Source organism: Citrus clementina, unplaced genomic scaffold (genome assembly GCF_000493195.1).
Source record: "Citrus clementina cultivar Clemenules unplaced genomic scaffold, Citrus_clementina_v1.0 scaffold_7, whole genome shotgun sequence".
In the NCBI taxonomy this organism is placed as follows: Eukaryota; Viridiplantae; Streptophyta; class Magnoliopsida; order Sapindales; family Rutaceae; genus Citrus; species Citrus x clementina.
The window spans coordinates 8,732,909-8,748,828 of NW_006262075.1; the positions used below are offsets into that span (position 1 = coordinate 8,732,909).

General features: G+C 32.1%; 2 protein-coding genes across 3 annotated transcripts; both read left to right on the plus strand.

Moving 5' to 3' along the window:
* The first annotated feature begins 583 nt into the window (after positions 1–583).
* LOC18037337 (transcription factor bHLH68) lies at positions 584–3,667 on the plus strand. The gene is made up of 9 exons (XM_006426867.2): positions 584–1,018; positions 1,153–1,504; positions 1,690–1,764; positions 1,983–2,048; positions 2,296–2,361; positions 2,531–2,590; positions 2,718–2,762; positions 3,062–3,106; positions 3,251–3,667. Exons 1-9 carry the CDS (start codon positions 837–839, stop codon positions 3,377–3,379), a joined length of 1,020 nt encoding a protein of 339 aa, XP_006426930.1. The 5' UTR covers positions 584–836; the 3' UTR covers positions 3,380–3,667.
* Positions 3,668–11,068: 7,401 nt separating this feature from the next.
* LOC18037604 (probable inactive nicotinamidase At3g16190) lies at positions 11,069–13,927 on the plus strand. 2 transcript variants are annotated; one of them, XM_006426870.2, is made up of 5 exons: positions 11,069–11,199; positions 11,311–11,424; positions 11,823–12,057; positions 12,159–12,275; positions 13,504–13,927. In XM_006426870.2, exons 1-5 carry the CDS (start codon positions 11,149–11,151, stop codon positions 13,575–13,577), a joined length of 591 nt encoding a protein of 196 aa, XP_006426933.1. In that variant the 5' UTR covers positions 11,069–11,148; the 3' UTR covers positions 13,578–13,927. The 2 variants fall into 2 exon arrangements, with proteins under 2 accessions (XP_006426933.1, XP_024036627.1); XM_024180859.1 differs by lacking the exon at positions 11,069–11,199 and having other exon boundaries at positions 11,395–11,424; positions 11,795–12,057.
* Positions 13,928–15,920: the final 1,993 nt, after the last annotated feature.

Below are 15,920 nucleotides of genomic sequence, written 5' to 3' on the forward strand. Positions count from 1 at the left end.
ATGAGTCTTTTAACGATAATATATAGATTGTATTTAACTTTTTCATTTTTTTTATTTATTAATTATCAATCACTTTTATATATATATTTACTCGGAAGGAGATCAAATTATGGGAGGCTAATAGGCTTAGCCGCCTCCTATTACTAGAAAACAACTATATGAATAAATAAACACGGTGAAAAAGAAAGAGGGCAGAATTGGTACATTAATCGTGTCAGCTAGGGCTTAACACTTTTTTTCATATTCTACTGAATATGTCTGGCTACTTAGATTCTAAATTTTTGTTCGCGAGTTGCATTATTGCACAAGAGTAGAGAAAGCATTATGATAACATACTATTATACTCAAGACCCTAACTCCAAAAACAATCCCAATGTAGCCTATTACCCTAAATCAAGGAAAATAATAATAAGGCTCCTACAAAGCATTTGTTTATGGACTGAAAACGCACATCACACCAGCTTTCTTGCCCCCACTTTATAATAAAGCAAAAGCATAGAATAAAAAAAGAATACTAAATAAATGAAACAAAATAAATAAAAGAAAGGGTACATTTGCAAAGCTTCCTTGCCCCACATCTCTATAAAAATTCCTTTGAAGAAATTGGCTCAAGTTTCTTCAACCTCCTAAAGCAAATAAAGCTTTAGCAAAAGTTTTGTTTTGATTCATAAACAAGAAAATACATAACAAGTGGAGAGAGAAAAGTGAAAGAATTGAAAGGGAAAAGAAAGAAAGGAGAATTCATTTTTGAGTTCTTTTGAGTGGCATGCTTATGAACCAGCTAAACTAGATATCATCAATTATCAGTGTGTTGCGAGTGTGATTGTACAAAACAAATGATGGCAGGAAACCCTAGCTGGTGGAGCATGCATCCACTTAATCCTCATCAGTTATCTTCTTCATCATCTCCATCTCTATTTCCATCTCAATATGTACATGGATCTTCTTCTTCATTTCCTTTCAATTCTTTGCCAGATTCTCAAGACCAACATCCTCAGTCATGGAGCCAGCTACTACTGTAAAATTTCTCCTCTCTTTCTCTAGCAATGCTCACCTAATTTAGACATGCATGTTATAAATCATATTAACTATTTTAGATTTTGCGATGAAAGGTTTAGCGGGGTTTTAATTTGGTTATTATTTGTATTTTAGGAGTGGGCTGCCCAGCGACGATGATGGTTTTAATAGTACTCCAATTAGCCACTTTCATCAGCCTAAAAAGTTCGAAAGTTGGGAAGATCATCATCTCCAAATCATAAATCCATATTCTTCATCAAGAGTTGATGTTGTGGATGATGTAAAGCAAGAAGCTCCCCAAGCCAACAACTTGTATCTTCATGGACCTGGAGAATTTCAGGCCACTGCTGCTAGCAACTGGCCCCAAATCATGCCACTTTCCCCTAGGTCTTGTGTCACCAGTTTAAGCAGTAACATATTAGACTTCTCTCATACCAAGCCAGCAGATAAGAAAAATAATCAGCAACATCCTGATCATTCATCTGAGGTAAGACTGAGAAAAACCCACAATATATATATTTTTTAATTATTTTATAACAGCTAGCTAGGATAAGGCTATATATTGTACATAATTCAATTTACGAATATATATAAAAAAGAAAAAATACATTAAGTTTTTCCAAATTTTTAATGCATAATATCTTTTTTCTTACTCTCTTCTTTCCTCTACAGTGTAATAGCACAGCAACTAGAGGAGTGAGCAAGAAAGCTAGGGTTCAGACCCCTTCAAGCCAAACACCTTTGAAAGTAGCACAACTTCTCTCTCTCCTTGTGTGTCTTTTTGTTAATTTGTGAGCGTGAAGGGATGTTATGTCTTTCTTGATTGTCCATTTCCCTCAACATTGTTATTCTTTGGCAGAATTAAAATTTATCATAATAAAAATGCAATTAAAATATTAAATAATGTTCATAATTCATATATTGATCTATGGTATTTATATATATATCTATTGCCAATTTGCCAGGTGAGGAAGGAGAAGCTAGGAGACAGAATTACAGCCCTTCACCAACTGGTTTCCCCATTTGGAAAGGTAAATTATAATTAAACAAAAACTGAACACAAGGAATCATACCAAAAGCACTTCTGTTTTCTAAGATTAAACCCATAAGTGGATTTATTTTAATAATTTTTAATTTGAACACTGATCAAAAAAGCTTTTATCTTTTTTTTCTTCTGGCTTCCACTTTTAACATTTAAAGATGATGAGAATATGTGTATATTGCGAAAGTTGGTTTGTTGATGAGATCCATGTGCATGTTGTTGTTGCTCTTTTGCAGACTGACACTGCTTCTGTCTTGTTAGAAGCTATTGGGTATATTAGATTCCTTCAAGGTCAAATTGAGGTGATGATGTTAATTAATTTCTTCCTAATACTATTTTTTTATACTATCTCTGTAAGTCTGAGCATGCAGTTAAAGATTCATTTATTCATATGCCTTTTCTAATAATTAAAAACAATAAACTTCAGTTATCATCAAAGTTACAAAATTTATTCTCTTCCAATGCATGCAGGCACTCAGCTCCCCTTATTTGAGCACTTCTCCTTCGGCAAGCATGAGGAACCAACATTGTGTAAGTACCCACGAAATGGTTTTCCTTTTCATTTTCCAAAGCGAACCCTAGCTAGCTAACTCGCATTTTTTAATATATTTCTTTATATATATATATATATATATATATATAAATTTATCTATTTCAGGTTCACGGAGATATAAATGGTGCATTTCCTGAAGCCCCAGGTCAGGTAATTAAATTAAGCTTTATCCATCACCTCACCTGTTCTTTCAAAAGCTATGTGGGAGAGGGCTTTGATTTTGAAATGCACTAGTTAATTCATCTATCTATACATTTGATAATGAAAAAAAGAAAAAAAAAACATTGAAAGGACAAGGTTCTCATTTCTCAACTTTAGACACTCTTTTATTTAAGCAAACGTTTATCTAAAGCAGAATATGGGGACAGCTGAAAATTAATTTTGAATCAAAAGGAGAGTTCGAGAAAGATTTAAAGTAGTAGTAATGTCCTTTTTCTCTTTTTGTATAGCTGTTGAATGACACCTGCCTCAAAAGAAAAGAAGCTCCTAACCAGGTATAGCACTCAGTCAGTCAATCTTTCTATTCATTTATACAATAATTGTTCTCTTCCATTTGACTAATAACATTGATTTATGAATCATCATTATCTCCATGATTATGATCATTAAGTAATTTGGATTAATTAATTATTTACTAGGATGGCCAAGGCAAGCCAAAGGACTTGAGGAGTAGAGGATTGTGCTTGGTTCCACTGTCTTGCACTCAGCAAATTGGGAGTGACAACGGAGCTGATTTCTGGGCTCCGGCGCTCGGTGGCGGGTTTTGAGCTGCCTTTGGCAGCATATTTGGAGATTTTCATGGGAATGGTATAACATCATGAGCAGTCACTCTGCTGAAATTAAGACTGATTGCTCATGATGCTATGCATTCTAACTATCTAGCCAGTTAGATCAGATGTGCTCATTCTTCTTATTGCAACTCTCTTTTAAGCAAATCAAGATTGCATGTCATTAATTACCCCTTGTAGCTTCATGTCCATGAAGTTCTATAATTAGTTATTTTGCGATTCATGTTCAAATACTTTAACCTTTAATGGGAGTAGCATTTTCTCTCTTTTTACTCATGAAGGAGGAAAAATGCGGATAGAAATATTTTATGTTCCTCTCTTTAAATCTAGCTATTACTCTTTCTTTTCTTTATACGTAATATATATATATATATATATAATGTTTCATTCCATTAGTTCTCATCAGGATTGATTTTTGAACAAGCTTAGAAAGATCGTCTCTTTAGCTCAATTTAAAATGAAGGTACTATTATTTAATTAACGCCTTTCGAGAAAATGCACAATGAAATGGAGTAACTACAGAAGTTAATTATTTATTTGTAATTGGTAAAATTATGGGAATAAAATTCCCTCTTGATTTGAACATTCTTGATCTTTTACAAATCTTATGCCACTTGTATTTTAGTATTAGTATTTGATTAGATTTTAACTATCTTTACTTTTTAATTTAGTAGCCACTAATCACGTAAATAAATTTTGGCTTAGAAGAAAATCAGATCATCCTGAGAGGATTTTGATCCAAAATTCTAATCCATGCATAGACGAAGAACCGGTGCAAAAATAGTTGGTTAAAAAAATCATGTAAAATTACCCCAAGGACTTATCCAAGTGATTTTTAAATAGTTTTTATTTAGTTGACCATTGAGGTTTAAATCCTAAGAAAGGTAAAAGGCCAAAAATAATAACAATAATAATAATATACGTTGTGCCTATAAATAAATAAATGATTATGTAAAATTTTAGGTTAGCCAATGTAAATAAAAAATGCAGAGATTAATAATACTAGTTTTTTTGAGTTCATTATTTAGTTAATGGATCGGCTCTTATAAAAATTATTGCTAGCTATTGTATTTTATGCTAGAGATATATCATGAATGGCTTTCATCATGCTTTAATAACTATGATCTTGATAATGAAAATATTCTTTTAGTACTCATTTCTTCATCATAACTTAATAGTGGAAATTAATCTCGGCGTGTCTCTATTGTTTTTGATGGATTTGTTATAAAGGATGAAGTGCTTTTGTTTTCCAAAAGTACTTGAATGGTGTTAGAAGGGAATTGGATTTAATGGAGCCAATGACGAAACTAGGGTTAATAATTAAAAATATCTCTTAATTAAAAACTCGACACCCTATTAGAAATTATTGTTTTATTGCATAGCCATCAATATTGGATAGTGCATGAAGTGAACCATTATAAAAAGTAAGCAAAATGATGGAAAATGTAGTGGCTTAATTTTAATGGATGAAATTGATGTTCAACATCTAAATTAATTGGCACTTGAAACTAAGAATCTACACCACAATTCCAATACTTATAAAAGATATTTAAAGGTCAAATTATTTTAGCTTAAAATTTTAAGTAAAAAAAATAAAATCCCACCTTAATTAGGCCCATTTAAGAGCGTGCCACTTTTGATTTTCATTTTTTATTGCAGAGAAACAAGAAGAATATTGTACAAAACATCCACAAAATGGCAGTGTTTTTACAAAACTCTATTAAAACAACTCTAAATATAGGTGTAGTTTCTTAAATGTTGTGTATATTTAATTAGAAATCATCTAATTCAGGATTCTGTATTTAGTATTTAATCTAACATTGTGAACTATAACAATATTCGTATTTAATTTACATAACTAATGAATTGCACATACATACATGCATGAAAAAACAAAACTTATATGTAATTCTGACAAAAAAAATTAATGGAAAAGAATATTGGTCATGCATTGGGTTTCACACCTTCACCCTCACAAAATCTTCTTTTCTGTGAAATGTAAGAAAGAGCCATGTATATGAATCTCATATTAATCATTCACAAGCAAAAAGCCTGGAAGAACAAAACAATACAATCATGTACTTACTCTTTTGTTCGCTATCTATGAGCTACAAATTTTTTTTTTTTTAAAAAAAAAGACCCAAATATTTATCTGCTAAAGGAAACTTTACATGAGTACTCATGAATCATGATACATATAGCGAATCCAAATTTGTTTCCTAGCAATCCATATGCATCCGAAAATGACAAAGGCTTCAAAAGAAAAATAATAATAATTTCCTGCAAATTCATGGTCATGGCACTCAACGACCCACCCGAATATGGACCCCATTTCGGGTATTTCTAGACTGCTTTTTTGGATTGCAATCGAGTGGAGTGATTATGGGCCACTCTCGCAGTCTCGCACGCTCCTCGCAAGCTGCTCTTGTAATCCTGACGTTATATATTGCATCATCAGAATTTTTAATTATCTAATTTTTGTGGTTGGTAATGGTTGCTATAGTTTACTTATCATCAAACATGTTATTTAAAAAGAACGTGGGCGAGTGATACATGTTTAACTTTTTGCCTTGCCCACTATTCTTATTTCTCAGAAGAAGTAATGTCCATTGGAGAATATAAGACATGGTCCATTATTGCCTACTTAATCATGGTCTAATTTGTTCAAGTTATGTGGTTCCTAACAACTCCCGCCCCTCAAACATTGAAGACATGAATTTTGAGTCTTATCCGAATTTATGTTCCTTTTAAATATTTTAATAGAATAGATATCATTCTAATATTAGTATAAATAGAATTTTAAATTAGTAATCGCACATTAGATATTGAGTCTTATACAGTCCAATATTAAAATTTACTCTCTCAACATTGACGACATGAGTTTGAATCCTACTAAAACTTTTTTTTTTCCAAATATTCCCGTAATAAATTTTTATGTTTGAGGTCAATAAACTTTTGGGTTGTACTATAAATTAATATATCTACTGAGTATTGTTATGTCCCATAAGACAATATATTATAATATATATTTGCAGACTGTAATAATTTCTTTTAAAGAAAAAACTTAATCACGCTAAAATAACAAAAATAACTTGTTTTCTTTTTCATAGTTGTTATAATTTTGTTTGATAGGCCTCTCAACTCTCAAGTTACAACAAATGGAAAAGGTAAAAGCCCAGGTTTTTTTAGCACCGGGGATTTTATCCGGGCCTGGAAGCCCACTTGGATCACTCGACAATTTTATTTCTTGCACACGAACTTATACAGAAACAATTAAAATGAATTTATCCACAATGGATAGTAAATACTCTTCAACTCAAAATTTATGCTAAATAATCTTAGAGATCCGATATTTGCCTCGGGTCAAATCCCGCAAACTAAATAAAACGGCGTCGTTTTGTGTAGTTTTTTTTTTTTTCCTTTTTTGCTTCTCCAAAATGTTGCCGTTTCTAAACCAGCTTAAGATTTTTTGAGACAAAACAAAATTTGTCTCCTGGTCGAACTTCTGATTGGCGATTTGGGTACAATGCAATGACAGGAAGATATGAAGATCTCCTGTAACTCTAATAGAAAGCATTATTTATGCCAGCACAGAAATTGTTATTTATTTCTGAGTAAAAAAAAAAAATTATGTGCGAATTCTCAAACAATGCACCATTAAACGTGGACCGATATGAGACAAAGCATATATAATTTTATGTGCCACCATAAACAATCGGTATAGACTAAACATTAAAGATTGAACAAGCAATAAAATCGAATAACATAAATAATTAAAATTGCTCTCCCAAAATCACAGTCCATAATAAAAATTAATAAAAAATTGTAGCAAATAAGCAGACAGAGAATGAATGACTCACGGTAACAGCAAGAGATGAACGACGAGGGAAACGTGAGGGGCGTAGTGCTGAAGGGCTTGCTTGAGAGGAGGCCACGCATCCTTGCTGTCGGGGCAGACCGGGTCAAAGAACGCTTCGATGACGATGGTGTCCGAGTCAACGGGGTGATTCGCGTACAGGAACCCATCGTACTTTGTCGGCGGCAACGACTGGGATTTTGAGCATGAATTGAAAACGAAAAAGCAGAGCAGAGCTGTCGAGGAAGGAAAGTAACGAATTTTTCGGTAAGGAAGAAACGAAGAAACAAAGAAATGAAGGAACAAAGAAATGAAGAAACGAAGAGATTTACGGTGTTTCGTTTCGCGAATGGCTCTTCTATCTGTCTCAGGTGAAACGAATCCCAAGTGAAACGAAGAAACGAAGAGGAAGAGTGAGTGAAATAATCCATCAGAAACGGCAACGTTTTGGAGAGCAAAAAAAAAAACCTAACTAAATAAATCGACACCGTTTTGTTTAGTTTCGGAGTTTGACCCGGGCAAACATCATTTTCCATAATCTTATCAATCATGAAGGAAATAATAATCTTGAACCAGTGAATTTTATCAATCATTTAGGAAATGGTAATTTTGAACCATTTTCATTTTACTATTTTATGCTCTATATGATGAATATCGCATCACCAAGACAATTTTTTTTTAATAAATCTTTGAAAAAATTATTACATGATGTGTTATTAATATTACTTATAATAGTGCATTAGTAGTATTGTTCTTTATTAGCAAAATGTCTTTGAATCTACTGATTTTGATATGATGTTAAAATTACAAAATTTAAAGTTTCCGTCAAATATTCACTTATTTATAGTCTGCAGTTGAATAATAAGTATTTTTATGTAAGTTATTAAACTGATAATGCCTATAAGTATATTAGATAAAAATTAAAAAAATATATTATTAAAGTTAGGCATGAAAAAAAGGCCCAAGTTGAATTTTAGCTCGGTTGACTTGACTTGAATTTTTTAGGTTTTAACTCGAATTTAAGGATCAAAATTTGAGTTCGGGCTTAAAAATATATGTCCAATTAAGTTCAGGTCAAGATTTGACTATAGCCAACCCGACCCAACCCAATTACTTAATAATAAAAAAAATATTTTTATTTGAATTTTGTGTTTTCATTGGAATTAGACATGGTTTTTTTTTTATTATGTTTAGTTATTTGTATAATTTTGTGGTTGGGATGTTGATTAGAGTAATTTTATGTTTAATTTTAATATATTAGAATAGGTAAATTTAACTTATTTAAATATTAAAAAATTAAAAATATATTTAGTTGGGCTTGGGTCCTGACCCAAATAGAGTCCGGCTTGGTGAAAATTTGAAATTTTTATCGGATTCGAGCCCTTTATTTATGCTCAGCCCAAGTTCGACCCAACAAACTACCGTACGTAATTTATTGATTGTAAAGGATTAAACGAAATTTTCTAAATCAAAAAGTTTTATAATATTCATAAATATAATATAAATAACATCAAATATGGGAGGTTGGATGAAATTTCACGGCCAGACCGTAAGTTAAATTAAGTGCAATAGTAACGATGTAAGACTCCTCCTTCTTAGCTCTTAGCTTTTCACTTTGAAGAGGACCGAAAAAGTGGAGATTCTTTAAGAAAAAAAAGGAATTTCAAAGTCAAGGCTAGTGAAAGGAAAGGTTATTCAATTCAATATAAATCTTCAATAAAGTAAAAAGAATAGTCACTGTTTAGGTTCAGGCACTTTCACCAGTACTTTTTCCAGCAGAAGGAATTGGAGTAGCAGTTGCAGATCGATACGCAGTCCATCTTCAAGAGATGAGCTATTACACCAAAGGTTTCTTTTATTTCAAGGTTAAGTAGCCAAGTCAGAAGAGGGCTCACCAACCACCAGGAAAGAGGTCTTTATGGGGAGCGTCTGGTGCTCCATTATAAAAAAAATCACGGCAGCATTTAGGACGGTCTCTTCTACCGGCTAGCTTCTTTCAAGGCAAGGGGAGCTCATCTATTCATTTCCCTCTTACGAGCCTATGCTCAGGATGTTCTTCGATCCCAGCAAGTTCTTCGCTCGTGGGCTACCCTCTTAGCCCGTTCTAAGCTTAGATCAATACCTAATGATACAGGTTCCATCAATTTAATTTCCTCGGCCCTGAGCTTTTTGAGATCAAGAAAACAAGCCTTTTGGTGCTAAAATAACTCCCCTTGGGTAAGGAAGTTTTGGTAAGGACGTCAAGAATATACGTCCGAGGGTTAATAAAAAAATTAAGTGATCGGAGGAGGAGTCCTCCCTCGCCTTTACTTTAAAAAAAATCAGTTAATGTAACTTACGGCCTGGCCGTGAAATTTCATCCAGCCCCCCATATTTGATGTTTTTTATATTATATTTATGAATATTATAAAACTTTCTGATTTGGAAAATTTCGTTTAATCCTTTACAATCAATTTTATTTTATTGAAATCCTAAAATACGAATTCGCTCCCTATAATTTAAATTCTCAAAATAACCTCATTTAATTAAAATTTTTAATTATCATTAATTGAATAATAATTATAATTATTATTTTATTATAATCATAAATATATTTATATTTTTTAAATAGATTATTGTTTTATTAATAACAAGAATAAAAATTATTACAATTAATTAATCTATTAACAATAATTAATAATAATTTTTATTAAATTGTTAATAATAATAATAATTAATGATAATTAATAATAATAATTAATTTTTGAATAATAATAATTAAAATAAAAAATAATAATTATGATAAAAATTAATTAAGGATTTTATAGCAATTGGTTATAATTTGACTCATTCTAATTTTAATTCAAAGACAAAATAAACGCATAAATGATAATACAACTCATTCTAATTATGATTTCTTCAGTTCAAGTAAATAAATTAAAATGAAAATAATAATTATGATTAATTTAATAATATATTTTCTCAAATATTTATTTTTAATTTACTTTTTTTTAACAACCAATATATTTTCATCGAGTTAAAATTGATCTACATCTTATTCTATTGTAAGATTTTACAAAACGTGATTATTTTCAAAAGTTAAAAAATTCTACACACAGTCTCTCTCTCTCTCTCTCTCTCTCTAGAAAAGGTTTCAGAGAAAAATAAATAAATAAATAAACAAAATAACATTATAATTTATTTACTTGAACTGAAGAAATCATAATCAAAATAAGCTGTATTACTATTTATGTGTTTATTTTATTTTAGAAATAAAATCAGAATGAGTTAAATTGTAAATCAATTGCTATAAAATCCTTAATTAATTTTTATTATAATTATTATTTTTTATTTTCATTATTATTGTTATTATTATTCAAAAATTAATTATTAATAATAACTATCGTTAATTATTATTATTATTAACAATTTAATAAAAATTATTATTAATTATTGTTAATAGATTAATTAATTGTAATACTTTTTATTCTTTTTATTAATAATAACAATAATGTGTTTAAAATATAAATATATTTATGATTATAATAAAATAATAATTATAATTATAATTCAATTAATAATAATTCAAAATTTTAATTAAATGATGTTATTTTGAGAATTTAAAATTATAAGGGGCAAATTCGTACTCTAAGGTTTTAATAAAATAAAATAGAGTATAAGGGTTTAAACAAAATTTTTCAAATCAGAAAGTTTTATAATATTCATGAATATAATATATATAACATCGAATATGGGGGGCTAGATGAAATTGCACAACCATATAACTTAGGCGGACCCTTAAAAAAATAGTAATTAATAAAAACAAGAAAAGACACAAGATACCGGAGAAGTACCTCCCAAACTCAAGACTGAACAGAAACTCCAGTTTCAGTTCCTAAGATTTTCAGGTGACATGGCGGATACCAAATTCAACAACACAGCTCTTCTAGTCATTGACATGCAGGTCCTTCTCTCTCTGTCTCTTTCTCTATATATATGCACAAAGATGAAAATTTCTTCAGTTTAATTTCATTTAAATTCAATTAACTTATATGGGCTTGTTTGTAATTTGTAGAATGATTTTATACTTGATGATGGATTGATGAGAGTGGATGGAGGCAAAGCCATAGTTCCTAATGTAATTAAGGCTGTTGAAATCGCTAGGCAACATGGCATTCTTGTTGTTTGGGTAATCTCCGTTCCTATCTTTCATTTCATTCCCACTCCGAGTTTTCATATCCTTATTGCTCTGTTTGTTTCCTATGAAGATTTAACCACCAACCAAAAGTTTAAAATTTGATAAGAGATTATTTGAATTTTAGACTAACTGAATATGCTTTCTAAGGGAAGCCTATTTACTAGTCAAAGTTTGATTTTGTAGCTGTTATTATATTTTTTGAGAGAAATTAATAATACTCTGAACCTTACTTATATCTATTGGAATGATTATTTTGTGCCTTATCACTTATCAGTTTGATTTTAAAGATAAAGCTCATCACGGGGCATTTTTTTACGCTAAGGGTAAATAAAATATAATAATTTTTTTGGTGCATTTGTAGTAATTATGATGAGATATATTGGCTAAAGGTTGTTCGTGAACATGATCCACTAGGAAGAGATGTTGAACTCTTTCGGCAGCACCTGTACTCTACAGGGACAGTGGGACCCACCTCTAAGGGAAGTCCTGGTGCAGAACTGGTAGATGGCCTTGAAATCAAGGAAGGTGATTATAAGGTGGTGAAGATGCGCTTTAGCGCCTTTTTTGCTACCCATCTCAATTCATTCCTTCGAACTGCAGGGATTGATAGTTTAGTGATTGTTGGTACGTTAAATTTCAAGATTTGAGACCCTTTTGTTGATGTGATTTAATGCAGTGTTCTTGTGTAGAATAGTTGTGTGATTCATGTTGATCTCTATTTCTAGGTGTTCAAACTCCAAATTGCATCAGGCAGACTGTATTTGATGCAGTAGAACTGGATTACAAATCCATTACTATTATTGTTGATGCCACTGCTGCTGCCACACCTGAAATTCATGCTGGTACGTGATTTTCAGACACCTGGGTTCTTTTCATTTGATGTTTGCACCACCTGTTGTGTTCTTATGCAATACTTATCCTTGTTTTCTTTTTGGGTATTTGCCTCGACTGAAATGAGTCATTGATGAAAATAGCATTTTTCATATCTGAATTTGTATTCATACAAATTTTACTTCCACTGGGGATCTTTACTTGCGAACTAAAATTGTGAGTGCATGAAGCTTGATAAAAAATCCAATAGTAAATTTCATAAAAATTGCACTGCTTCCATTTGTTTCATTGTTGTCAGTGTTTCGACACTGTTTAGCGTACTAAGGTGACATATAGTTGCTTCTAGAATATGATTATGCAGCAAGCAAAAGTTTATGATATGAAGAAATGCTACTTTTGGTCGCCTTTGTATGTTTCCATAAAACAATGTTTTGGGTGTTGATCAGTCAACAATAGGCCTTTAAGCTTTTAGTGCTGGTATGGCATCAACAAACAGACTTCTTATGACATACATATAGATTAATGAGGGTATAGGATGTTTAGAAGAAGGAGCTTCTGCCTGAATTCTGTGCTGCAGCAAAAGTTGTTAAGTAAACTCACTTGCTTCGTTAATGAAGAATAATACTGGACTTCCCAAGTAATATCACAGTATTTCCATCCCAGGTGCTGATGTGGCACTCATCTATTGAATCATTAGTTTTGAACTTGTAGAATTACTTATCGCCCCCTCCCACCATCCAATGAATGAATACCACCTCACTTGGGATGGTAACATTTGGGGTACATGGGAAGTGTAGCATTAGTCAAAGTGAATTATGCCCATCCTGAGCTTCACTGAGGCTTTTAGCTATTGCGGATGAACTTAGGTTTCATTAGCACTACCTGTAAGGTCTGATATTCAGACTGCCGAAATGAGATAAACGATCTTTTAAAACATGGTGATTGAATGGATAGATGCTACTTTTTCCTATTTAAACCCGCATGTTTCTTCTTTAATACTCTTCCTCAGTGTCACTTAGCACTGTTATCTGTTGGTATTCTTTTCCAGTCATTTAAAGAAACTTGGCAGAAAGAACTTTAGCCAAATTCGTTCTCTTCAAACCATACCATAAAATAGCAAATTTTATGAATATATGCTCTCTGTCTCTCTCATGCAACGCATCAAATTATGCTTGTCTTCATAGATTTTAGATTGGAAAATGTTATGACTAATGATGACTTCTAAATTTTCTGAAACAGCCAATATTTTTGACATGAAAAATGTCGGCGTTGCTGCCCTATCATTACAAGAATGGTCCGAGGCTGACTGGTGATTGTGGATTGATCTGGTGTTACAGCTGTTTACACAGTGGTGCCTGAATCATGTTAGATTGTATGGGTACATGATATATACCTGCTTGTTTTGTTTGAACGGATGTGCTGTGTAATAATTTGGTCACTTCCCACCATAATCAGCTCATTGTGTTTCTGAGGAAACAACAGGAATGTACCAATAGTTGTCGAGCTAACATTGTAAATAGATTCAGGATTGACCCCTCTGTCAAACTCTGTTTACTTAAATCTTAGCTTTGTTAGAATTGAAATGCAACTCTGGTGAATTATTGGATGTTTGTGCCTAAAGTCTAGGTTTTGAATCCTTTTGATAATTCATCTAGGATTTTGATCCGAGTTGTTTGCTTAAACATTATTTGTTTATCAAATGTGAATCGTATGTCGAATTTAAATGACTTGGCATGAAGTATGAATTTGTAACAGTATGTCGTTGTTAGCGCGCCATCTACTGCATTGCATGGTTGACAATGAAGCTACATTGCCACTCAACATTCAAACAAAACATGTTGAACATAATAAGTTTTAATCTATAATGTGAAGCATATCGTTCCTCTCTCATCATTGTTAAGAAGAGGCACAAAATTGGTTGTTTAAAATATGAGTGGATATGATTTTATATACTAGAAATTAACACCAAATTTCTAGAAATGAAAATGGAGTTGTAGTCTTGTAGACTTTGGCACAATGTAAAGTTGTTTGAGTTGGATGCTAAAACGACGGGAAATTATGTGTATGCAAATATTTACACAGCTATTTAGTTAGTTATACGGAGCTCTAGCTGCCAGAAAATCTGTATTTAAACCTTACGGATAGAACGCGCAATTTATTCACCTCAAAAATCTTCTATTTTAGATGTATAAATATTAAATAATTAAATACCACTAGTTATTCTATGTACCATATGAATCATATATTCATATGCCATTTCTCGGATCCAAAAACACAGCTCTCTTGCTCTCTCATGCATAGATAATTTCAAAGCCTAGACTTCAATTAAGATGTGAGAAGGTGCCCTCCGTTGAACTAAAGAGTAGTTGTCGGCAAAATTTATTGTCAAATCATCAATGATTATCGTAGACCAACATTCCCACCGACTACACATTAAAAATCAATAAATAAACAAAGAACCTCAATATGCAATTCGATCGTTACACTGGAATGACCCTACAGAAAAGTAAACAAAGTCCAAAAATCAGTTTCATATTTCCAACTCTGTGGCTTTAAGAATATTGCCCATATACCTAGTGAGTATTAATTTAGAACAGGTAAAACGTTGAAAGTCATTCATTTTTTGGTTTTCAGACGACTTTTCCAATCATTATCTCGTCTTTGATATGTACTGATGGATATAAAACCTAACAGTCACTGAGTTTCATTATAATCAGGTTCAAAATTTTCAGACACATAAAAGGCTAGCCGGCTAAGCAGTACTAGCATTTGGAAACTTTTTGCATTATTTGATATGGCACATCAAAATGGGAAAAACACTGCTCTCCTAGTTATGGACATGCAGGTCTCTTGTCATATATATAGAGATAAGAAGCACATTAATCACTGATCTATTCATTTTTCACTTTATTTGAATTTTTATATTTTGGGTTGTTTGCGTTTTGTAGAATGATTTTATAGCGGATGATGGGTTGGTGAAAATGGACGGAGGGAAAGCCATACTTCCTAATGTTATTAGGGCGGTTGAAATCGCCAGGCAGCGTGGGATTCTTGTAGTTTGGGTAATCTTGCTAGTTCCGATATTATTTCTTTGATCGTAGCGTTAATTGTTATTGCTCTGTTTGTTTCCTGAGAAAAAATATACGTACATGCATATCACTGGATATTTCAGCTTTCCACAGTATTAATACATGAGTGAGGAGCACATGCGTTCAGAGGAATGATAAAACTTAAAACCAAAGGCTGCTTCATATGCCAATTTCCTTGTGCAGCAAGAAAAATGTTGTTAGCTTTGAGCCATATTTTCTTCATGTTAATCAATCAAACGTTGAATTTTTTGAAAATAAAATCTCAAATCTTGTTTCTATGTTGCATATGCTTGTGTCGATGATGATGGTGATGAGAAAAAGTATGGCATTTTAAAGGTTGTTCGCGAGCACAACCCTCTAGGAAGAGATGTTGAACTCTTTCGCCGGCACCGGTACTCTCCGGGTAAAGTGGGCCCTGCGGTAAAGGTAAAGGGAAGTCGACTTCAACTTGTAAATTTTCTCTACTTTTGCACAGCAAACATTGTCGACATGAAAAATTTTGGAATTGCAGCACCAACCTTAGAAGAATGGTCAGAGAGGGTAGCTGATGCTTAGCTTCATTTGATC

What these genes read in the sequence shown, in the direction of transcription:
- LOC18037337 (XM_006426867.2), top strand. Translation starts at nt 837, where the DNA reads ATGATGGCAGGAAACCCTAGCTGGTGGAGCATGCATCCACTTAATCCT. An exon ending in TGGTTTCCCCATTTGGAAAG is followed by an intron (nt 2,049 to 2,295) that starts GTAAATTATAAT and finishes GCTCTTTTGCAG; the next exon opens with ACTGACACTGCTTCTGTCTT. An exon ending in GCATGAGGAACCAACATTGT is followed by an intron (nt 2,591 to 2,717) that starts GTAAGTACCCAC and finishes TATCTATTTCAG; the next exon opens with GTTCACGGAGATATAAATGG.
- LOC18037604 (XM_006426870.2), top strand. Translation starts at nt 11,149, where the DNA reads ATGGCGGATACCAAATTCAACAACACAGCTCTTCTAGTCATTGACATG. An exon ending in TTCTAGTCATTGACATGCAG is followed by an intron (nt 11,200 to 11,310) that starts GTCCTTCTCTCT and finishes TGTAATTTGTAG; the next exon opens with AATGATTTTATACTTGATGA. An exon ending in CACACCTGAAATTCATGCTG is followed by an intron (nt 12,276 to 13,503) that starts GTACGTGATTTT and finishes TTTCTGAAACAG; the next exon opens with CCAATATTTTTGACATGAAA.